The 23,709-nt window shown below is 46.5% G+C and overlaps 1 protein-coding gene and 1 long non-coding RNA gene across 2 annotated transcripts in view; one reads left to right on the plus strand and one right to left on the minus strand.

Annotated features, from left to right (window-relative positions):
- Positions 1–19,210: 19,210 nt before the first annotated feature.
- LOC116102395 lies at positions 19,211–19,767 on the minus strand. Its single transcript, XR_004123145.1, has 2 exons — positions 19,666–19,767; positions 19,211–19,395 (listed from the first exon to the last, which is right to left on the minus strand). It is a non-coding gene; the product is annotated as an uncharacterized LOC116102395 (long non-coding RNA).
- Rgma (repulsive guidance molecule BMP co-receptor a) overlaps positions 19,752–23,709 on the plus strand; it is a 43,269-nt gene continuing 39,311 nt past the window's right edge. Inside the window, exon 1 of the mRNA XM_031386984.1 lies at positions 19,752–20,037. Coding sequence (XP_031242844.1) covers positions 20,024–20,037 — 14 coding nt within the window. The 5' untranslated portion in view covers positions 19,752–20,023. The remainder of the gene's footprint in view (positions 20,038–23,709) is intronic.

Here is a 23,709-nt window from a genome sequence, read left to right on the forward strand (position 1 = left end):
GGGTGTGTTGGGAAGTGACCCCTGGCTGGAAGGGCCCATGACTGGGGAAACCAGAACCCTTCTCCAAAGGGGGGGAGACTCAGCTTTTCTCGGCCTGCTGGAATTTCATTAGCTTGTTCACACTGTACAGATGGGAATTAAATAATTAATTAGGGAATAGTTCACTCCAAAGCCCATGCAAGGGGATTATGCAAATCACCAGAGTTTGTAGCAAGGGGCTGAATATTTTATAGTGTGTTTAATTTGCAAATATTACCCACTGAGAAGGCTTAGGCAGGAAACTATCATCATCATCATAATTATTATTACTCATGCAAAGCGACTTGAGTTGCCATCAAACCGCCTTCCTTTCAACTACTTTCAAACACTTCCCCTAAGAAGTGGTTTGTTTTTTTGTTTTTTTGTTTTTTTTTAAATGAAAAACTACAGTAAAGTGCAGAAGCATATTAAGAATGAAGTGAGCCTGTCTGGATAACAGGAAAATTGCCATGCACTGTACCTTTCACCCAACCCAGGAAAGTCTCTTTACACTCAAGCGCTTTCCATTCCGATAATATTCTGTCTCTGAGCACCAACTAGACAGAAGAGCTCAATGCATTTCCTCCTCCTTATCTACTTGACACACTGCACTGAGCCACTGTTGATTCTGTGAGCTGCCTGCTCCACGCTCCTCCTCGCCTTCTGATACATTGTCCTTTCGTATGCTCAAGTAAGTTCTTACCTCCCACCAAGAACCCTAGTCCCTGTAGCTTTATAGATAGGAAGGATGAGAGATCCACAGGCCCAGGGGGTTCTAGCCAACTCCACATCCTCTACCACCACAGACGAAAAACTCAATCATGCAGAACAGCATTGGCAAACTTTGCTATAAATAGTTGAGGCTTCCTGGGCCATACAGTCTCTGGAGCAATGTCTCAATTAATGTCGTTATGACACAAAAGCAGCCCCTGCCAATATGTCAACAGAGTATGGCTGTGTTCCAGAAAAGCTTTATTTACCGAAACAGGTGGCAGGCCAGATATGGCTGCCGTCCTAACCTTTTGTCAGGTAACACCGTGTGCATGTGCGTGTTCGTGAGTGTGTGTGTGTGTGTGTGTGCACTTGCGCGTGTGTGCGTGCACGTAGTTTAGATTCCCTGCAACTTTATTCTTTATTTTCCCCCTTAAATTGCTCTATGTCTCTAAGTGCATGGGTATGGAGGCTTAAAAGGGTTAGATTATCTCTGTTGGGATTACAGATATGTCACCACATCTGGCTTTTTTACTTGGATCAAGGGACAATACCTATGTCCCCAGAAAGCAAGCACTCCCTGAGCCTCTCCCTAGCCCGGATGCATAGTCCTGGAATGTCAGGCAAGGGCTTTATCACAAACCCACATCTCAGTTTTCTGTCTTGAAATTCTTAATAAATGCTTTATTAAGTACAAGAGCCCCGTGTTTTTATTTTATACTCAGTCCCTCAGAGTATGTTGCCAGGACTGCTAAAGACATTTTAAAAAATTGAAGATTATTACCGCCAGGGACATGTCACTGCTTCTAGTGGGTAGAGTCCAGGATTCAGCTAAAGTGTCCTACACAGAGGACTACCCACAGTACAACAAGGGATTATGAAAATGTCATCCGTGCCAATGTTGAGAAACCCCAAATTAAGCAAAGTGAAATCAATAACCCTGCTACTGCTGATTTCAAATATAGCAATTTCATGTGGTGCAGCCAAAATGACCACGTTTGAAATCTCTGTAAGACTTAACAAAACATTATAACCCAGGAAAACAATTCTCTCCCAATCTAAGCATTGCTGATATATTTTCACTCACTATAATGAACTCTTCTGAATCTACTCCTATTTCTTTATTCATGGATTTATTTATTGGCTCTTTTTTTCTTCTTAAAGTATTCTTATCACACTTAGGTCTCTGTATATGTATTTGTGCATGTTTGCATACCATAACGTACATATAGGGATCAGACAATAATTTTGGGAAGTCAGTTTCTCCTTTTACCATGTGTGGGGTCTGAGACCAAACTCAGCTCATCAGGCTTGGTAGCAAGCATCTTTACCTACTAAGCCATCTTTCTGGCCCTGTTCATTTTTTCTTTTTTCTAAATTCAAAAGCCCAAACTGTTTCGATTCAGAAGTGCATTCAGTGAAAGGGAATCTCCATTCACCCCAGCCCCTCTCTGACTACATACAGTCTCATAGCAGCCAGCAATCATTGGCGCTGTGTAAATACTTTAGGAGGAATCCTAAACATTCTCCTCTTCTCTTTACACTGTCCCTTCTATGGCTACCCAAACGACTCAAAAAGATCCCCTGCGCCTAGCCTACTTCTGCTTACCGTCATACTTTTACTAGGGCCTCCTACTTCCCTCTCAAGGAGCCCACTTCTTCCAAGTCCTCAGTGTCAGCAACTGCCTCCTGGAACTAACACAAGTCTACTCATGCTGGATAGGGAACTCACAAAACACCAAAGTTCAGATATCGCCAAAGTCCAATTTGGTGAAAAATGAGGTTTATTGGTTTATTTATGGGAGTACGGGTGAAGGGTGGCTTACAGGAACAGGAATGACTCAAAGTCAGCTGCATCACAAGGCCTGGTGTCGGCTCACAAAGTTGGGAACCTGGAGCACACTGCACAGCCTGCAGGCAAGTCAACAGGCTGGAGAGTGTCCTTTCCAGGTGCCTCAGCTGGTCTTAGCCTCTTCTAGGCAGCTTGGCAGGTTTGCATTTCTTCCAGGTCTGGCTTTAGAGTCTTTTTTTTTTTTTTTTTTCATTTTCCACTGGGCTCCTCTGAGAGGGACTCCCAGCTCTTGCTTACTCTGGCAGGGAGGCCTAGAGAAGCTAGTCAGTTTCAGGGACTTCCTGAAGGTGTTTTGAGTTGTTTACCTTCCTGTTTAAGGAACATCACTGCAGGCTGGGATGCCTGGGTGGGTGGTTGGGGACTGTTTCACAACACACTTCTTCAGAGATCCCTTCTGAATGGAAAGTCCTATTTGATTTTCTATTTTCTCCTTTCTGTCTCTTAATGCTCCTGTTTTCAGGATATTTTTTTGTTGCTCTGTTGGGTCCCAGCATCTGTCAGTGTCAACAAAATGGATACCTCTTACACTTGATTCAGATCAGGCAGGACTGTCCCTGCCTCTGAGAATAAGCCATGAGTCTACCTTTCTACTGTCCATACAATCTATAAACCACAAAGGGGAAAAAACAAATAACAGATTAATATTAATATAGCAAGTTGGAAATACCTACACCAGAGATGGTCGATTAGGGTCATTGAATCACTCTTGATTCAAGGACAGCATCTCGGGGGGGGGGGGTTGAGGGGAGTGGGGTGGTCCTCCTCACAGGGAGATACAGCTGGGACCCCAGCTTGCAGCAGATGGCAGCTGGAGAAGCAGCAGGTCCCTGGGAGTCTGCCCTTCTTTTTCTTCTTAACCTTTCAACTCCACCATGGCTGCCTTTTGTGTCCCAGGGTGGAAGTTATGGGCTCTAGTTCCCTCTAACCCTCCAAGGATAGAAGAATGAGATGCCCCTAGCTGACTGTCTTGGCTGTGGTTGTGGGTGACAGCTTGGTACTGGACAAGTGCCTGTGTCACCTGACTGATGGAAATACCTAGGCTCAGAAACCTGAGTCGATTCAGGGTCTTGTCCCCCAAAACTCAGCCCCTGCCCTGCAAGACGACAGAGGCTGGTGGAGAGCATGCACTGGCAAGAGAGGAACAGCATCACCAGCAATTGCAGAGTCTGTTCTGCCTCCTGTACTTCTATAGTATGGTCCTCCAAGGAATGCTGGGGCCTCTCCACTTCCCACCACATCTTTATCCAAACAGACCTAGACACAGTTGGTGCTGGAAAGAAGGCTACAGGTCCTCCGTAGTCAGAGAGGTTAATTTAACATCCAAGTCAATAAGAGTTGGACTCGGGGCTGGAGAGATAGCTCAGTGGTTCAGAGCACTGACTGCTTCTCCAGAGGTCCTGAATTCAATTCCCAGCAACCACGTGGTGGCTCACAACTATCTGTAATGGGATCCGATGTGTTCTGGTGTGTCCAAAGACAGCTACAGTGTACTCATATACATAAAATAAATAAATCTTAAAAAAAAAAAAAAGACTTGGACTCAGGACAATGAAAGTGAGACACGCATCCACTTTGCACAAATCTGAAAGTGTGAATAAGGCAAGTGTGATTTCCCTGTATGCAGTAAGAACTGAGACTGCACAAGGACTCCAGTTCATCTCTCTGACCCCAAAGGCTTTGCTCCTTCACTCAGAGATTGAGCTGCTCTGTTTCTGTGAATCCCATAGCAGCTGTCCTGGGGAGTTGATTGGCATCTGATAAGGAAAAAGATCTGCGCCTGTGCACACCTGTAATCCTAGCTGCTCCTCCAGGGGCTAAGGCAGAAGATCACAAGTTAAAAAGCCTTGAGGGGCTACAGAGTGAATTCAAAGCTAGCTGGAACAACTTTGTGAGAACCTGTATCAAAATATAAAGAAAATAAGGAAAGAAGGAAGGGTATGTATATATAGAGAGAAGACAGAGACAGAGAGAGAAATGGATCTTACACAGAGATGGTCTTTAGAGATGGACTGAAGCATTTCCACCAGTATCTGGGAAACAATCAGTATGGGTGTGTGTGGGTGTGTGTGTGGGTATGGGGGGGGGGTGGGTGTGTGTTTCTAAAAGGCTGGTAAGCTTCCTACTGTCTTTAAGGGAAGAATACCTATAGGAAAGATGGATAAAGTTCTGGAATTACCCTCGGGCGTGCAGTGCATCATCTGTCCTTCAAGTGGCCTTCAGGCCAAGTCTTTGGTGTTTCTGTGAAGGATCTCATTGGCTCCTTTGGTCAACCCTTCAAGGAAAGAGGTTATCATCCACTTTGCATGTGACAAGAGAGAGTTCAGAGAAGTTGCCTGACTTGCCTATGGCTAGTCCATAGTCACAAGGCTGGAGCCAAGACTTACCATCAGAGCTCTCTGGCTTGTCACTGCATGCTCTGACCTCATCCCTTCCCTTCTGGCTCTTCTTCCCTTCCCCTCCACTTCCAAAGCAGTCACAAGGTGTCCAAGCCCATCCTACCCCCCCCCGGGGGGGGGGGGGCAAGTAGAAGCATTCCACAAACATAAAAGGCTTAAAACTCGACGGTTTGGGCTGTGGACAAAGCCGAGGAAGAAGATTGGAATGTTTGGGAACAGCTTGCCCCTCTTCCTATCATGTAGCCCCTGAGGGTTAGACTCAGGAGTCCCCACACAAAGAGCTCTGACTAACCAAGACTTGGGTATGTCTTTGAGGTTCAAGGACACTCACTACCTTGCCACTCACAAAGTGCCTACCAGATTTTTTCAAGGAACCACCAGTTCCATCAATTATGTTCCCACGGCATTTTACAAGCCATGTCCTGCCTCCTTCCCTGGGTTTATCTCAGTAAGTTCCCACTGATGGGGTGAAGGCATGAGCACATCCCTCCTCCCTGGTAAGTCTCCAGTTGAGTGCTTGGAATACTGTGTAGTCAGAGTTTTCTAGAGAAGCAGAAGCTGGCTCTCCATTTTCCATGAGTTCTATGCCTGTCAATTCAACCAGCTACAGCCCAGAAATGCTCAGATAGCATCATAATAGCACACACAGCCTTATTTCCCCCCAACGGTGCAGCATAGAGAACAGCCACTTGCAGGGCATTCATACTGTACCAGAAACAAAGTCATCTCAACGAGATTTTCAAATCTATGAAAATGTGTGTAGGTTCCATGCAAATGCCACGCTACTTGGTATAATAAATATGTCAACTTGGAACATCCTCGGCTATTGGTAACCTTTGTCCATGAAGACTGAGAGATATGTACACATTCTTGTACACAGGTAATGATTTCTGAGACATTGGCTTATAAAATTGTGGGGCTGGAAAGTTCAAATTGTGTTAGGCTGGGCAGTCTGCCAACTTAGACAGAAGACAGAACTCGTTGGGACACCCCAGTCTTACAAGATTTCAACCAAATTGGAAAGGGTGATCTGCTCTGTTGTTCTCTAAAGCAAATGATTGTCACTGTCAATCATTCCCAAGCCTTCACAACAGCTTCCACCTTAGTGTTTGTTCCAAGTGGCCAAACTGATGTGTTAATAAAAAATCGCAAGTACATACATCCCTCAAAAATCTAGAGATTTATAACAATACTATAGATACTGTTAAAGGGGAAAGAAAGATGTCATAGGCTGGTGATTGTCAACAGCATGATGACCATGAACCTATAATCACAAGGTCTAGGGCCAGCGTGCTGTTGATATTTGCATTCTGTGTGCTTGCAGAAAACATTTGAAGAATCAAGAAATCAAACAAAACTCCAAACACTGTCAAGAGAACAGTTAGTGAGCTTCTTTGAAGATTCACTCTAGGTAATAAAAATCCTATTTTATCTCTACCAAATCACACAGTTTGAGAACGATGAATAGCCTTGATTTAGAAGCCCCCATTTGACATACCCATGACCTCAGAACCTTTCTTTCTAACAGGATTGCAAACTCTTTAATTCAACCTTTACTGAGTACTTACTATATGTGAGGCTTGCTGGAAATACTGTCAGGCATTGTCTCAGCACTTGTAAGTCAATTCAGCTTCTCAATGATGCTACAAGGTATATATGGTCAGCCTTCTTTTATGGCCCCAAACAATGAAAACATAAGTAATTTTCTTGAGATAACTAAGTATAAGACAAGATTCCTGGAACACAGATGCCCACTGCCTAGCTGCTGACATAGCAGGCCAATTCTGGGGGAAGATGAGATCAGGAACCAACAGGTCTTCTTAGGTTTGTGTTTTGATGATTGGGAGTGGTGACAAATCACACAGGAGTCTCAGAGCATCCGAAGACAAACAGAGCAAGACAGGTCAAAACAGAGAAGAGCATCAGTAGAGTCAGAGTCTGGTAAACCTGAGGCTAATAAGTTCAAGAATTTGGGAATTTGGTATGAAAATGAATATTTGCTTAGAATAAGGAAAATTTATACTTTAAAGAGTTTACAATAATTGTTTTACCATCCAGAAGAACCATCTAGTCTTTTTGTTAATTGGCTGCCTGGAAACTTCTGTGATACCTGGATCTCCACACATGTTCTGCACACTCTTCTCTCACCTTTCCATAACAAAGTAATGTCTACACACACACACACACACACACACACACACACACACACACACACACACACACACAGGGCAGGGGCAGAGAGAGAGAGAGAGAGAGAGAGAGAGACAGAGAGAGAGAGAGAGAGAGAGAATGAGAGAATAATTCAGCCCTTCTGGGGGTAGATAGAAGTTTGATTTTTATACTTAACTGATTAGATTTTTTTTTCCCACTTTCTGACTAACTTCCAACGTGGAGATGCAAATGTTCAGGGAAGTTTGTCAAGACTGAGAAACCTTCATGGTTGTAGAAACACTATAATATTTCAGGGAACTTCTGGGTTTCCTATGCAGTGAGTGACTAGTCTTTAAACTAATGAAGCACATTGGTCAGTTGCTGTTGATGCCTTCATGACTGTGTGATTAGAAATGTAGTCATCATAAGCAGGAGGAGGTAGTGGCACACACCTTAATCCCAACACTCAGGAGGCAGAGGCAGATGGATCTCTGAGTTCAAGGATGGCCTGATCTACTGAGTGAGTTCCACAACAGCCAGGGCTACAAGGAGAAACCTTATCTCAACAAACAAACAAAGGATGTGTAGTCATGCTGCTAATATTGTGATTTTGGCAAATCATTAAGAAACTGAAATCTTTTCCCAAGCTATCCACATGATTCACTCCCCTCAGTTAAGCAGGCTATCAAAATAACCAAGGGCTCACTCATCACTTCTGTCTCAAGTAAAATGCCTTTCACAAAATAACTTTCTTATAATATAGTTTTAATTTCTGTCTTACAGAGTTTTTTGTTTTGTTTTCTTTTTTTGACAGGAGTTTGCTATGTATATAGCCCTGTCTACCTGGAACTCTTTACAGAGACCAGACTGGCCTCAAACTCACAGTGATCCTCCTGCCTCAGCCTCCCAGGTTGCTGGGATTACAAGTATCTACCACCACAGGAGGCCAATTACAGTTTTTTATTGTTGAAATAATTTCACTGACTTCTGTTTTGTTCACTCATAGTTCTCTCAGTTTGCTTCAATCTACTGAGTTTTATTTTTCCTTAAGGGACAACAGCATCTTGCCATGTTGCCTGGGTTGGCTTCTCATTACTGAGTTCCACAGAGATTCCACCTCAGCCTCATTTTTCAAGAAACAAATTTAACAAACACAAAATAGTTTCACTTTCATCTACATCCAAATTAAGAGTCTGTAACTTCTCACTTCTTTTATCCAAATGTTCTAAACCATTTCCAAGTTCCAAAAGTATGAATATTCAAGCTTCATCGACTTTTTCAATATGCCTTTTGCCTCTCGTTTATGTTCAGGCTTTCTTCCAAGTCTTTGAAAATATCTTTTCCAGTTCTTGACATGTCTTCCTATGTTGTAAGGCTTGAATAATTTCCTTATAGGCAGACACCATCATAATACACTCACTAAAGTTCTGATCTTGGCAACACTGGAAAAAAATCACAATACAGAGGCAACAGGAAGCAACAGGAAGACAAGAGGAGAAAATGTTCAAGGTAGCCCTCCATCCGTATCTTCGTTTTATAGAGTTCAAACACTTCAACTAAAACCAGAGTGCTTTCCTAGCACACATTCCCAGACCCCTTCCCACATCTGACAGCTAAATCAGAGGGAACCCGGGTACCACAGGAGAGTCAGCAAAGGGACAGACATGTGCATGAAGAGAGTTTGGCCTCTGGGTGACCCGGGCCTCAGAAAGAGCTCTGGTTTTGAGATGACCATGAAGAAAGGAGAATGGAAAGCTGGTACTTGTGGGTACAAAGTTTCAACTGGGGAAGACACAAAAGGACTGCCACAAATTCAAGGCCAGTCTGGTCTATACAGTCTGAAGCCGGTCTACATGGGGGAGACCTTGTCCCCCACCACTCCAAAAAAAAAATATACCTCATGCCACAGAACTGAGGCTGGAAAGTGATTGAGATGGTAAATGTTGAGGAGACGGCTCAATTCGTAAAATGCTTGTGTTGCAAGCATATGGACCTGAGTTTGGTTCATCAAAACCCACATACAGTTTAAAGGCAAAGATCACTAGGCATGGTGCCACATGCTTGTAATTCCAGAGTTAAGGAAGGGGAGGGAGATAGGCAAATGATTGGGGCACCATAGCCAACCTACCTATTTGGAGAGTTCCAGGCCAATGAAAGACCCTGTCTCGAAAAACAAGATGGACAACGGCCAACATTGTTTGCTGGCTGTTACATGCATGGACACACCTATAATACCCACACATACACACATGCACCTATATGGGGGGTGGGGGTATGAAGAGACGAGGAGAGGATCCGAAAGGAGATAGAGGGAGGACTGACTGAACGTGACCAAGACAAATCCTATGCATGCACAAAATTCTCAATTCATACACACACACACACACACACACACACACACACAAAGAAGGAAGAGGAGCTTGAGAAAGAGAAAGGAAGGAAAGTGTAAACTGTCTCCCCGAGTGGTTGGGCCGTTTTACAGTCCCACCATGTTTATATGAGTCCTCTAGGTTACCCACATCCTTGCAAGCATTTCATATTGTCTTTGTTTTCAGTTCAGTCACTCAGACAGTGTGTAGGCACCTCACTATGGTTCTGTTTTGCATTTTCCTCGTGACTGTTGGTGTCCAAGAGCCTATCATGGAGCACTGGGACTAGCTCCTATCATGGAGCATGGAGCACTGGGACTAGCTCCTATCATGGAGCACTGGGACTAGCTCCTATCATGGAGCTAGGCCGGGGGAACTCTGAAAAGTCGTTCTGAGGAGAGGGGTTTAAAGGGTCCCTGACAAAGGTCACAGCAGGCCTGAGGCAGGGAATGACAGTAAAGGGGCAGGGTGGGATAGGTGGCGGGGGTTCCAGAAACATCTGGAAAGCTGGCAAAGAGACAGAGGAACTGAGAGTCAGTGTGAAGGAAGACAGAGGGATCTGAAGTAAATTCTCAGTTTCTATATCAAAGAAGAATCTCTCAAGACACTTCATTTTGCCTGTAAACCATCCGTCTATACCACTCGTATGCTTCTGGATCTGAGCTTTCAAAACTGTCCTTGAGCAGAGGCTATACATTAGAAAGCTCAGCTCTTTCAGCCCCTGCTGTTCTATACACGGGGCTTGGACCCCAGAACTTAGGCACACACCCCATGCCTAAGCACCATTTACCCAGGTGATGGCTATGCGGTTTCATTTCGAGAACTTGTTTTAAGATTTTTTTTTTTTTTTTTTTTACATTTTCATTTTTTTTTCCCGCTGTGATTATTTTTTTCCATAGGGTAATGAAAATGAAATCTGGTGTGAAAACATACAAAATGTTGAGTCCTTCAGAATTAGTTGTGACTTCCGGCGGCTAGCTGGTCTTTCTGGGGAGCAGGCTCTTGGTGGCTCCGACCCGGTCCCCTGGTGCTTTCCTTTTAGAGAAGTTCCTGCCCTGCCCCTAGGCTTCGGTATTCCTGCCACAGGTGGCTGAGAGCCTTTCCTTTAAACCTGAGACTCCTCTCTCCGCCCACACGCTGCGGAAGCCCAAGGGGCTGAGGATACATACTTGGCCCCAGAATTCATCCCTTGGGTCCTGGCCCTCCCTGGTAAATTGTCATCTGAGATGGAGTTTCCACAGGTCTCTAGTCTTCACGCTTCCAGCACAGTTGTGGAACTTTACAAAACTCACGATTTCAAAACACATTTTCCAAGGCTTTCCTGTCACCAGGCACACAACAGCAGTCCCCACGTCATTAGCCTCCAGATGATGCAGCATGCAATGGTAACCACCCAGCCAGCCATCCCAGCCGTAGGGAGGGAGAACAGCGGATAGACTCACAAATCAGAATCCCTGGTGCAGACTTACAGCAGGAAACACAAAGCAACCAGCCTGGCCAGGTCTTTTAATATGCAGAGGAGCCCACAGGCAAGTCCAGCCAAAACCCAGAAAGTGCAGACTCCAGCCTTGCCGCTGGCATTTCATAAATCGGCTGCTCTGGTGTAATCTCAAAGAAATTGAGGTTATCCTTCGAGGTGCGAAAGGAAGGTTAATGAGCAAAAGCCAGCTTGCCTTGTTTTATCTCCTGAATCACAGTCACTGATCCTGAATAACAGCAAAGTCACAGGTCAAATCTGAGATCGTACTGCAAATCGGGGCGTTTTTCTCCCAGGAATAGGAAAGTGACCTTGTATCTCCTAATAATCCCTCAGAACTCTTCGGCGTTGAAGATGGGGATGACTGATGGCTCAAGAGTGCAAACTTGATGCACGGGGCTAGCTCTGAATCCACTGATTCTTCAGATCCCGGCTTCCAGGCTCCATGCTATGTATTTGGGTATTTTTATTCTTGTTTTTGTTTTTTTTCCACAACCAGGAAAATAGTGAAGCTCTATTTTTTCATTTATATTTATCTTTTTTTGCTTTATTTTTGTATTTTCTAAAATTAAAAAAATCCAATATCCGGATCCTGCTTACTTAAAAACAAGAAAACTAACTTCCGCTGTGTAAAGCAGGCCCCTTAAGTAGTTTCCCTGGAGGATCAGGCAGTTCCTGAAATGAACCCAGCCTGAAGAAGCTGGAAAGTTGGGGGGCCCCTCATGTGACCTGAACTTCCTCCTGGTATTTCCCTCTGGGAATTCACTCAGGTCCCAGGATCACAGGCCCCTTCCATGTGTCAAAGCCAAGGCTAAATGGCTGGCTTTTTTTTTTTTTTTTTTTTTTTTTTTTTTTTTTTGTGCTTTGTTTCTGGAGGACAGAGGGGTGGGTGCCACTGCTGTGTGCACTGGAAGATCTTAGCCAACGCAATTTTAAAATCTTAGGGGCTGCTAACAAGCAACTGTCTGTAGTCACGCCAACCACAACCCTTTTGAACTTGGCAATCCTGCTCTCCATCAGGATGATGAGGTCGAAAGGCTCCCACTCTCACCAAAAAGAAGCAAAGGACTGGTGTGTTGGCTGGGTGCTGGAGAAGTGAGTTCGGGGGTTCTGTCAAAGTGATTTCCCTACCAGATAAAGGACCCATCCCACACCCAGTGACATGGAGATCCTTATAGCAAAAAGCAGCACCTATGATGTCTGGGGATTTTCAGAAGAGGAGGAGAAATCAGAACAAGAAGTACACTCAGGTCCAAACAGTATCTGAGGATACTCGGATGGTTCCTGGGGTTTGGCGTGGGTTTGGTCTAATGTTGCTTATATTTGGGTCCCCAAAATTTTAAGAGAAGCTGCACGTAGGGCATTGAAGGAACCCTGCCCCCAGTTGGTTTTGATTGGTAAATAAAGTTGCCGGCAGCCAATGGCTGGACAGGGAGACAGAGGCAGAACTTTTAGGATTCCCAGACACGTGACTGAGGAAGGAGGAGGGAAGAGAGAACCTCCACGCTGGGAGAAGGAGAACTAAGATGCCAGCCAGAGAGGCACAGGACAGAGAACATAGCCACCATGTAGGAGTCCGGGGATGCAGCTGGAGAAGGCTGCATGACTGGGCCTAAGGCAGCAAGGATGGGATATAGATTTTAGTAATATCGGAGGAAGGCGCATTAGCTACATGGAGGTTAGGAAGTGGCCCAGCCATTGAGCTGTTTTAGGCATATCAAAATATAAAAGCTGAATGTGTGTCTCTCATTCGGGAAAATAAGCACGGGGCAGGTAGCAGGAACACACCACCACCACCACAACCAGGATCATTCGAGTAGCATTGAGTACAGGGACAGGGTTTCCCCCTCTTTCATTCTGTTTCTGTCAAGTGTCAACTCTGATTCCAGGCTTTCCCCAAGTTCATCTAGATGTCCTATTTGTAGCTTCTATAAGATGGTTTGGGTCTCAAACAAAACGCCTAGTTCTTCAAGCTAATTTAGGGTCATTTTCATTTACTACAACTTGCAATAATGATATCAAGCAGCTATGGTGTTGACAAGCCTCCCTGCAGCTGGTGACGGAGGGCACAGCAGTTGAAGCAAACAGGTGTCAAAAAGAAGATGAGAGACAGAATACAGATTCAAACTCAGGTGTCCTGGGTCCAGAGCCAGCACATTCCTTCTGAGCCATGTTAGATTAATGAAATGTATTCATGAGCTGGGCTTAGTGTTGTATGTCTTTAATCCTAGCACCTAGGAGGCAGAAGCAGGTGGATCTCTGTGAACCCAATGCCATCCTGGTCTACATAGTAAATTACAGTTCAGCTAGGGCTATGTAAGGAGTGATCCTGTCTCAAAGAAAACAAAAACAAAAAGCAAACAAAAATGCACTCAACTTCTAATAGTCAACCAAATATTGCTAGGAGTCAACCACAATCTAAGTTCCATGTTTCATAGAAATAGACTGGTGACTGACAAGAAACATTAATTTTCCAGCTTCCCTTGCAGCTAGATGGGGACACCAGAGAAGCCATGATGATCCAAACAGGGCTGGGCCTCCTCCACATGCTTTGTCCTGCTTGTATCTGCAACCCAGGCGTGCTGAACTCCAGCTCCAACTATTTATATCACAGTAGGGCTTTGGGGGGGGGGGGAGACCGAGCCAAACAATGACTGGCAGGAATCTGAATGATCACACAGAGCACTGCCTAAAACAAACCCACCCTGGATTGCAGCCTTGTGCTAACCAAATATGACATCAATACATTCTAAATATAAGTCATATTTTTATTATAAGATAATTGAAGCCAGGAATTATGACACAAACATGTAACCCCAGCACTCAAGAGTATAGAGAGTTCAAGGCTGACTGGGCTACAATAGCAAGTCCATTTGTACATACATACAAAAATACATACATACATATGTACATAAATACATTTATGCCTACATACATATTGAATACCCCAAGTAGTACCTCTTGATAATAATAAGTCCTTAAAATACCCTAGAACCCTCTCTGTCCTCATCCCCCACCTTCTATCCATGGCTAAATTGTCTGTTCTGAGTCTATATTCAATTTTTGGTGCTCTCCTAAGGGAACCTTTAAAACTAGTCTTCACTGGAAACCAAGGTCTCCCTGTGTGAAGTAGGATTTATTTCTACTCAATAAATCCTACTTTGGGCTCCCTCCCAAAGGAGCCAAAGTTTAGCAACCAATATAAGAGTCCAGGAAACAGGTATAACTCCGTCACTCTTGGGACACTCATCAGAAAGCTTAATGAAATAGTGGCTCTCTGAGCTTCCCTGTGGCTCACATGCCTCAGAATCCTCAGAGCCTACAGTGCACAGTGGTGCTCACTCATAAACACTGCGTGCATTTCACAGCAGCTGACAGACAGCACAACGTTCATCCTCCACTAGCTTTGGCCACACTATAGAAAGTAGAGGTCTATGCTGACTCCCTGGGGCACAGAGTGTGTAATCTTTCTCTCCTGGGCCTAACAAGAAAGGTATGGAAACAGGAAAACCAAACCAAACAAACAAAGGGCTAAAAGATGGGTGTAAAAATGCACTGACTTCGGACTTAGGTAGACATGAATGTGAATCCTGACTGCTTGTTCACTTTTGGAACCTGTTTCCTAGAAAATACAACTACTCATTCTTACCTGGAAGGATGGGCACAGGGGCACAGGCAACATCTATTACAGATACTGGTTGTGCTTGCAGGGGAGGAACTCAGTAAATGATTGCAAAACAAAATCCGAAAAGATCCCCTCCCTGCCTGCCTCCAAAAGAAAGAAGGAGGAGAGAGAAGAGGAGAAAGGAGGAGGGGGAAGAAGAAGGTGGAAGAAGAAAGAAAAGAAGAGGAGGAAGGAGAGGAAGGAAGGAGGAGGAGGAAGAAGCAGTAGCCAGCAGGCTTTCCCACCTCCCAGATCACCACAAAGGGAATGTGGCCCGCCAGCTGGTCCCAAGGCCTCTAGATAGTCAAGGCTTGGCTTCTGTGGATGCTATTGTGGGCCCAGAGGATGTGTTCACTGACCACATCCCAGCTGGTCTGCAGCTGCGGCTTCCCAAACCCTACAACTATTCTCATGTCTAAGTCAGTCAGCTTCACAGGAAGGTCCACTTCTAAGTCGCTTTATTCTTCTGTCTTAAAGTCATAAAAAGGAGAGGGGGGAAATGAAGAAATGTGGTTGTTTTCTGTTCCTAGGACTATAGCTGACTTACTTAGGGAGCCAAAATCCTCATTTTGCTTTGATTACCATTCTACCATACATAGCAAGCAGGCCTGAAATGCTGACAGCGAACTTGAAGAATTAACTTGGTCTTCTTTTCTTTCCTAATGTGTGTGTGTGTGTGTGTGTGTGTGTGTGTGTGTGTTGTACATGTATGAAGGTGTCAGCCATCTATGTGACAGAGCATGCATAAGAAGGTCAGAGGATAACTTTTAGAGTCACTTCTCTCCTTCTACCTTGTCTATGAAGCAAGATATCTCCTGTTGCTGCTGCTGTGATGTGGACTCCAGGCTAGCTGGCCTGCAAGCTTCCAGGGAATTCTCCTGTCTCCACCTCCCATCTCACAACAGCTACTCTGCAACAGATGCGGCCCCTGCATCAAGCTTTTTACAAGGGCTACAGGAATAGAATTCAGTTTACCAGGCTAACAGAGCATTTTTACCCATTTGACTCATACCCATGGACACAGACAGACCTTGGGTTTTTAGATTAAACATTCACATTTATTATCAGGTATAGAAAACGAAATGCTTTCAAAGGATGGTTTGGGGGTGCCTTGCTGTCCGAGTCTGATTATCACTGATGACCTCTCTCTCTCTCTCTCTCTCTCTCTCTCTCTCTCTCTCTCTCTCTCTCTCTCTCTCTCTCCAAGTCTCCCCTTCTTCAGCTCTCCATAGCAAAACTGTATGGCTTCGGTATGATTTTATCCTTTGTAGTTAAATTCAGGACCTTGTGCTTGCTAGGCAAGCACTCTACCACAGAATGATCTGCCCGTTCCTCTTCTGCCATTTTGGTATTTCTTCATTTCTCAATTCTGCAAAACATTTGGGCAGCCCCTTCTTCCTAGCGTCCTCTTAGCACTTGGACCGTGCTTCTGATAACATTACGCAAACAGTAATAGAATCTCCTGGCTGGTCTTTGGCCTCTTGCCTCTGCGAACCAAATTCCCTTCATCCATTTCTATTCTTTCCCAACTCAGCTGCCTTCTATGGTTCTCTCTTGCTCAACCTTCAGCAAAGATGGAGGAAAAGGGACAACTTGCTGTAGTCGGTTCTCTCCTTCTATCCTGTGGGTCCCGGGAATTGAACTCAGAGATTGAACTCAGGTTTCAGGCCTGACAGAAAGGTCCAGCAGCAGTCTCTTCTAACCTGTTGAGCCATCTCAGCGGTCCCCATAAACTAATTTAATATAATTACTATCTCGGTGTCTATTTTTAGACCTGATCTAAATCGTTTGAAACTCAGTTGTTTCTTGCCACCTTTGGCCTGGTTAAAACATCTCCTTTTCGTGTGGTTTTCTGGCATACAGTCTGCATGTTCCTCATTCCATTGACCCACAAACCCAACACACCCCACAGCTGCTGGCCACGATAAAATCTAATTGATGACCTCAGACAATGCCCCTACGTCCCTCCCTTCCACATTTGCTTCTTTTAGAAGAACACAGCTTCGTGGTGTCACTGGTTGGAGGGGAAGGCCAGCAGGCTGACCTAAAGGAGCATTTGCAAATGCAGATTTTACCGGGATTATTTTTTGAAGGGAGGGGTCTACCCGGATGGAGGCGGAGCCTGCCACTCCTCAGAGAGATCCCTTTACTCTTATTTTCCAGCTACACTACAGGTGCCTAAGGGCAAAGACTGTTTTGCAATCAGGATTTCCATGCAGGGTCCAGCCCAGGGCCTGATGGTGAAATAAGTGTTTAACCCAAAACCCCTGAAGAGACACATCCATCCAGCAGGGCAAGTTCCCAGCACCTGTTGCTTTCCCTGGTGTCACTAGGGCCAGGGGTGAGCCAGAGCGGCTCTCTTCCCTGGGGTTTTGGCAGGGTTCTGACTCGATACTCTGAGACTCGAGCTACACTTTTACAACTGTGAACTTGAATTTCTCGAAGAAAAGATAGGCTAAGCGGGGTACTCCAGTCCGGAAGAGACTGCCCCACCATGTGCCTGTTTTGTCAAATCAGGCAAGGAGTCCTTCCTCTACTCATCTTGAATTCACTTCCTGAGGTTGCCTTCTCCCCCAGCAGGTGCCACCACTCATTTACAACACACAGAAACAGCAAATTGCTCCACACCCCGGGAGCTCTGCCAGCTTTTCCGCCCGCCAGCGTAGTGCTCGGAGGAGAGCCGCCTCCCGATTGCGCCAACGCAGGACACTTCTCGCCAGCGGTTGACTCTTCTCTCACCCAACTGCTGCAATGACTAGCAGCCTGGCGACCGGCCTCTCCGCTGCGAGCCAGCATTTCTTCTCACAAAAGGAAGGAAAGAGTGTCTGGGAAGGGGTAGAAGCCCCAACTGTTTTTCTATGAAGCCAGATTTTTAACTCTCCCTCTACTACTCTACACATCAGAAGAGAAACTGGGGTCCGCTATGATGTTGCACGCCTTTAATCCTAGCACTCGCGAGGCAGAAGTATGCAAATCTCTGCGTTGGAGGCTAGCCTGCTGCATAGAGCAAAATCCAAGACAGCCGGGGTTACACAGATAAACCAAAAGGTGGGAGGAGGGAGGGGGGATGGGGTGGGGGAGGAAAACCTGCTATAGTTATACCTGTGGCTTCCACGTCCTAGTTTGCTACCTCTGTATTCAAACAAACAAAACAGTCTTAAACCCAAATTAGCTTGTTTCCTGTTCCTAAGGAATTCAGGGTTAAAAGAAAAACTTGAAGTTCCCTGGAGTTTTGGATTAGGAATATTTCTAGATGGTTCTTGAAGCCGTGCACAGTAGTTATAGACACACTCAACACACCCCATGGCCTTATTTAAAGCCGGTGCTTTTGGGCGTGTTTCAGCTACCTGTCCAGAGAGTTCCGTGGCAATTGAGTATGGAATGAGTGGCATTAATATTCCTTGTCCTCACCAGCCACGCTCCTCAAGGGAAGTAGCTCTGGCTTCCTCCACGGACCCAAGGTTGAGCTGAGATCAATCCCTGTTGGTCTAGGAAGTGGACTGTGCCCCAAAATGAGGAAAAACCTACCAGCTACTTTCTAACAATGGCTTTTGAATTGTGAAATGTTGGTCATGTCCAAAGAGCATTTTAAAAAACGAGAGGGAGGGGGAAGACAATGACCAGAGTAATAACAATTAGTGGGCCTCTGCTATACACCAGGCTCTCCTGGGTGCTGAGGGTGGTATGATGACCCAAGGAGTGGTTCCTGATCATTTAAGTACAATGAGAAGGCCACAAATAAAGGTGTAATTATAGACTGATGTCAGAGCTGGGGAAAACAACACCTGAGATTTGAGAATTGGGGATAGGGTTGGGGAAGTGTCCCCAAGGGGAGGATGATGGAGTACGAAAAGGAAATGTAAGCACTCCCCCCACCCTTACAACTCCCTTATTTTCAGACAAGGAAACTGAGGCTCAGTGGACCTAAAAGATTTGTCCAAGTCGGGACTAATTTTAGAAATGGCCAACTGCAACGCCCAATCCCTTCCTGCTAAAAGCACACACGGAGCTTATTTATAGCTCAGTTATAGATTATCCTAATTCATTTGGCCAATAAAATGCAGAACATTGAGTTCAAAACCACATCCCTTAAGACCACAGCATAAATAACGATGAGGGTCTTAATACTGACGATACCTTTTCATTAAATACAGAGTTCTCATCCTATCAAAATTCCAGCGCTTGGTTCAGATTAAGAGAAGATCAGGTCATAACCCTGTATAAAATATCCTGGCAGTGCTAACTGTTCAGGGCTAATTTAAGTGTGAGCTGTGTGTCCCGGCTGACTTCACACCCCAGCTAGGGTTTCAGACCTATACGTGGCGTTGGGGTGAGACCCTGGAGATGAGCAGCTAGCGGCTGGCCGTGCTCTCACTGTGTGCGTGAGCTGCATGAAGAATCCTTTTGAGAAGCCTGGGAGTTTCCTCTGGCAATCTATGCGAGAAGGGTGCTGGCAGGGGGGAGGGCGGGGGGTGGGTGGAAAGATGCTGTGACCGGAGGTTACCTCTGAAGCAGGACCGCAGTGGGGAGAGCGTGCAAAACAGTCTTTTTTACTCCAGACTCTGCATGTAATTTTAGTCGAGTGTATTCGCGCAATTGCAATATACACGTTATTTATTTTTTCCAATAAGATTCTTAAGAGTAAATCCCTATAGAACAAAGGTGAGTCTTGGCAGATGTCAATATTTATCCACAATTAGAAACCTCTAACCACCGTAGGCATCCAGGTTGAAAACGTGGACTCCAAGCCATCTTGCCTAGGGTTACAAAAGTTGAACGCGTTAGCGGGAAGGAGGGTCGCCGTACTTGCTACTCGTACCCTGGGTTCGCAGGCAGTGTGTGCTTTCTGCCAGGCTCACCCCACACGTCCTCACACACCCACCAGCGCGGATCAGTAAGGGTGGGACCGCGGCGGGGCGGGGCCTTTGGAGCCCAGACCCCACCTCTCCCGCCCCGCCTGCGCTCGCCCCCCCCCGCCCGCTCCCGGGACTCCGGGCCCGCCCCCTCCCTGCCGCGCGCAAACGAACCTCGCGACGCCGCGCTCAGCGGTGGCGGTGGCGGCGACAGGTCGGGCGAGGCAGCAGGTTAGCCCGGGCCGCCCTACTCTGCAGGCGTCTCGGAAGTGCAAGCTGCGCCGCCCGAGCCCTGCGCCCGGGAAGCACTGGCCATCCGGCCGCTCCTGAGGCCCGCTCCTCCAGGCGCTCGCAGGCATGCAGCCCGGGAGCAGGCGGAGCGCCCCGGGCCGCTACTGAGTCCGCGGAGCTGCGGGGACCAGCGCTAGCCGGGCCCCTCCCACCTCACCCAGGGGCCCACGAGCGACCGCCCTACACCTAGTCTTCGCGCGCAGCCCCGCCAGCGCCAACCCACCGCGGGCTGGAGGGGCTCATGCAGCCGCCAAGGTAAGAGCGGACAGCAGGGCACGGGCTCCTCGGGTCCCCAAGGCGCTAGGACACTTGCGCTCGGCCACCTCACTGATCAGTGGCTACCCCCACCCCGGTGTCTCATCTCACACACTTAGGGCTTTGCTTCGGATGAATCGCCTTCGCTCTTGGCAGCAGGAAAGTTTTGTGGTTTGGTGTTTTTTTTCTCTTTTTTCCCCCCCTCTAAGATGCTGCCCTGAGGGCAGCAGGCGCTGCGCGTGGCTGGGCAGACCCGGCGCCTGTCCCACCCACTGTGTACCGACCTGGAGCACTCTTTCCTGCGCGGCTGCCTCTTCCTGGGGGGGAGAGCCCCCCTGATCCACAGGGCTCTTGACAGATCTGGTCACCCTGCTGACCCACCGTCAAGCCGGATTCTTTCGTTTCACCCAGGCCAGGGTTGCAGAGGCTGGTTGAACGCACCTGCCCGGGGGGCGTCGGCTTTGTACACCGTACAGTGTGAGTGACCCTTGCCTAGGAGCGTCCGATGTGCCAGACTTGGGGTGGTGGCTAAAGGGCGGGGGTCGCAAAAGGTCCGACGTTCCTAAGAGAAGAGGAAAGCAAGACACAGCACCTTTCCTGGACTCAGCGCCTGACTTGAGCCATGGCTCATTCATGGGTATAACTAGGGAAGAGGGACAGGTGTATTGGGGAACCGGTGCAAATATGAAAGACGCTTGGATGCAACTCTCGATTGCATCTTACTAAAGTAGTTGCATTAGATTTTCTCGGAGGGAGAGTCAATTTCCCGAGACTGGGATTTTAATGGGAGCCTGTGTGCTGTTATTATGTGGTGTGGTTTCGGAAGGCGTTGGATTGTATTTATTTTATAAATTGGGTGTCTTGAGGCGGATGGATTAGGGGAAATATCGCCATCTAGCGGAAATGGTGATCTGTACCTTCCTCACAAGCCATAAAGTTGGGCGTCCTCAAAGTTCGCCTGTAGGAGATGGAGAGATGGGAACTAGCCAACTGTCCAGAAAGACTAGTTCTCCAGTGCTCGGGCCATCCTGTAGAGCTTGAGCATCCTGATGCCTGGAACTTAGCTCCCGGGACCAAATGGTGAATTGTATAAGTGGCAGGATATCACCCCTGGATCCGTTCCCCTCTGTGTAGTTTTGGGTTCTTCTAGCAAAAACAAAGTAAACTGTCACTTGCCTTTGTCCCCCGGCATCTGGTCCAGGGATCTGGCAAGCCTGTATGGTCACTTTACTGCTCTCTAGTTCATATGTATCTATATAGGTGATTTGTGAAGTTAATGTTAAGCCCTGACTCTAGAAAAGAGATTAGGTGTTCAAGTGTGCTCTTAAGGGTAACTGAAGAACCGGGAAAGAGCGTCGTGCCATCTGCACTGGAAAGGGGCAGTGTACCCCCAAATGGCCTCTCTTTTTTCACACACAAGGGAAAGAATTTCTGCTGTTCAAGCAAGCCTACTTCGCTGGAATGACTGACTGGCAGGATGGCATGCAGATGGACAAAGGCTCTGGGTGGGGCACCCACACATCCACGAGGGCTGCACATTCTTTGTGGCTGGATTTGCTGCCACCTTCCAGGCCAGCGGATACTAGCAGGGAATGAGTTTTCTCTGTGCGAAGGGCACTCTGTGGAGAGCATTGTGGCTTTCGGCCTGCAATAAAGCGCATTCCCGCAGAGACTCTTCTGGGCTGCAGTGGTAGTAAGGAGGGATCCAGCCTCCTTTTTCTTTCTTCTTTTCTTGTAAGTCTTTTGTATCCCCAGCTGCTACTGACTTTTCTATGGAGCCAAGAGTGACCTTGAACTTTTGATTCTCCTATCTCATCTAATATATGCGTTGTTGGGAATCGAACTCAAGGCTTTGTGCGTGCCAGGCAAGCACTTTACCAGCTGAACCACATCCCAAGTTCCAAACCTCCTTTTTTCCAAAAACCCTGCCCTTTCATTTCCTTCCCAGTTGAAGGGTGGCGCTATCCCTCCTAATACACATGTGGCTCATCTGCCCAACCTACCCCCACTATTCTGCCTTGGCTCTGTCTCTCCACTCGCACATATTTGTTTAATAATCATGACAAAAGGGGTCCTAGGCCAGCTTGGCATCTTATAAAGGGGGCATATTTGACTCTCGTCGCTGCCTGCCCAGGATGTAGGCTGATACAGAAGGAAGCCGTGGAGGCTCCTATTTAATGTGATTCCCGAGTCTGCTCTGCAGCAGTCTTCTGTAGCCCAAGTTCAAAATTAACGAAGTAGACACTGCACATCCCTGACACCAGGACAGGGAGTGATCAAGCCTGGATGCTCACTGCTACCGGAAGCAGGCTGGCATTTTTCATTTCCCGGAAAAGAAAGGATTCCAGAGATGTGTCGGGGCGTGGCCACAGGGCTGAGTCTAAAGCCCATGGGTCTCAACCCCCTTGGGGATTGAATGACCCTTTTGCAGGGATCACATATCAGCTATCCTGCATGTTACATATTTACATTACAATTCATAACAGGAGCAAAATTACAGTTATGAAGTAGCAACAAAAATAATTTTATGGTGGGGGGGTCACTGTAACTACCATATTAAAGGGTCACAGTTAGGAAGGTGGAGAACCACGGTTCTAACGTGTTCTTTTCTGCCATAGCCTTGCTAAATGAATTAGGTCCAAGCACATCTGAAAAATTACATGGCTGCAGAATCTGGTCCTACCTTAAAGTGTGCAGGGTAGACAATGAAACAGGTATGTCCCTGAAACCTTCCAAAGTAGTGGGGGGGGGGGGTAGAGGGGAGTGGGTGCACCCAAGTGAAACAGCACAGCCAGAGGAGGAGTATCAGAAAACACCAGAGACTAACTGGAATGTGTTAGTTCTACCAAATGCATCAGGCGAAACCCTTTTAAATGTAATTGTGCAGATTACTTTTGTCAGCTTCTGTTTGTCCTTCGAGCTTCAGGCTTTTCAGTGTTGAGTTGTTGAAAAAATGTGACTGAGGTTAGCTGGTGAGGAGAATCTCTGATTCTCCCATCTCTCCGGTTTCCAGCCAAATGACAGATCCCTCTGTTCTTTAAGCCACAGCCTGGCTCTGTCCCTTCTCTTCGCAGTAGACAGGGGTGGTGGGAAAGTTAAGGTCTGCTTTAGCAAGGGCGCATGCAGCATCAGGCAGACTTCAGGGTCCTTGCTGACAAATGGGCATCTTTAAGGAAGATGCCTAGGTTCTTGGCTGTCCTTTGAGCGGAACATGCTCCACATGGCCTAATCAGGGGTGAGAAGCAGGAAGCGCGGTGAGGGATAAAACTTCATAATTCGGAGAAGGAGGAGGACGAGGAAGAGGACGAAGAGGAAGAGTTTTAAGACTTTTGGCAGAAATTGACTATTGGCAGAAATGGACTATGTAAATGCAAAAGTCTTTTATTTAAAATATTTTAGAGGCACTGCTATGCTAATTGATGAGCCTACAAAGGCATGCCCTCCAAGTGGAGAATAAAGAGTCAAACAACACAGTTTACAAAGAGGGTTAACTAAACAATTCCCCATTGGGCGGTTTTTTTGGTTTTTGGTTTTTATGGGTTTTTTTGGTTTTTGTTTTTTTGTTTGTTTGGTTGGTTGGTTTTTGGGTTTTTTTTTTTTTTCAGCTTTCAATTGTCTGTTAAAGCACTGCTGCCCAGAGGTGGAACTTTCAAAAATCAAAATAGTGCATTA

This window comes from Mastomys coucha, unplaced genomic scaffold (assembly GCF_008632895.1).
Source record: "Mastomys coucha isolate ucsf_1 unplaced genomic scaffold, UCSF_Mcou_1 pScaffold21, whole genome shotgun sequence".
In the NCBI taxonomy this organism is placed as follows: domain Eukaryota; kingdom Metazoa; phylum Chordata; class Mammalia; order Rodentia; family Muridae; genus Mastomys; species Mastomys coucha.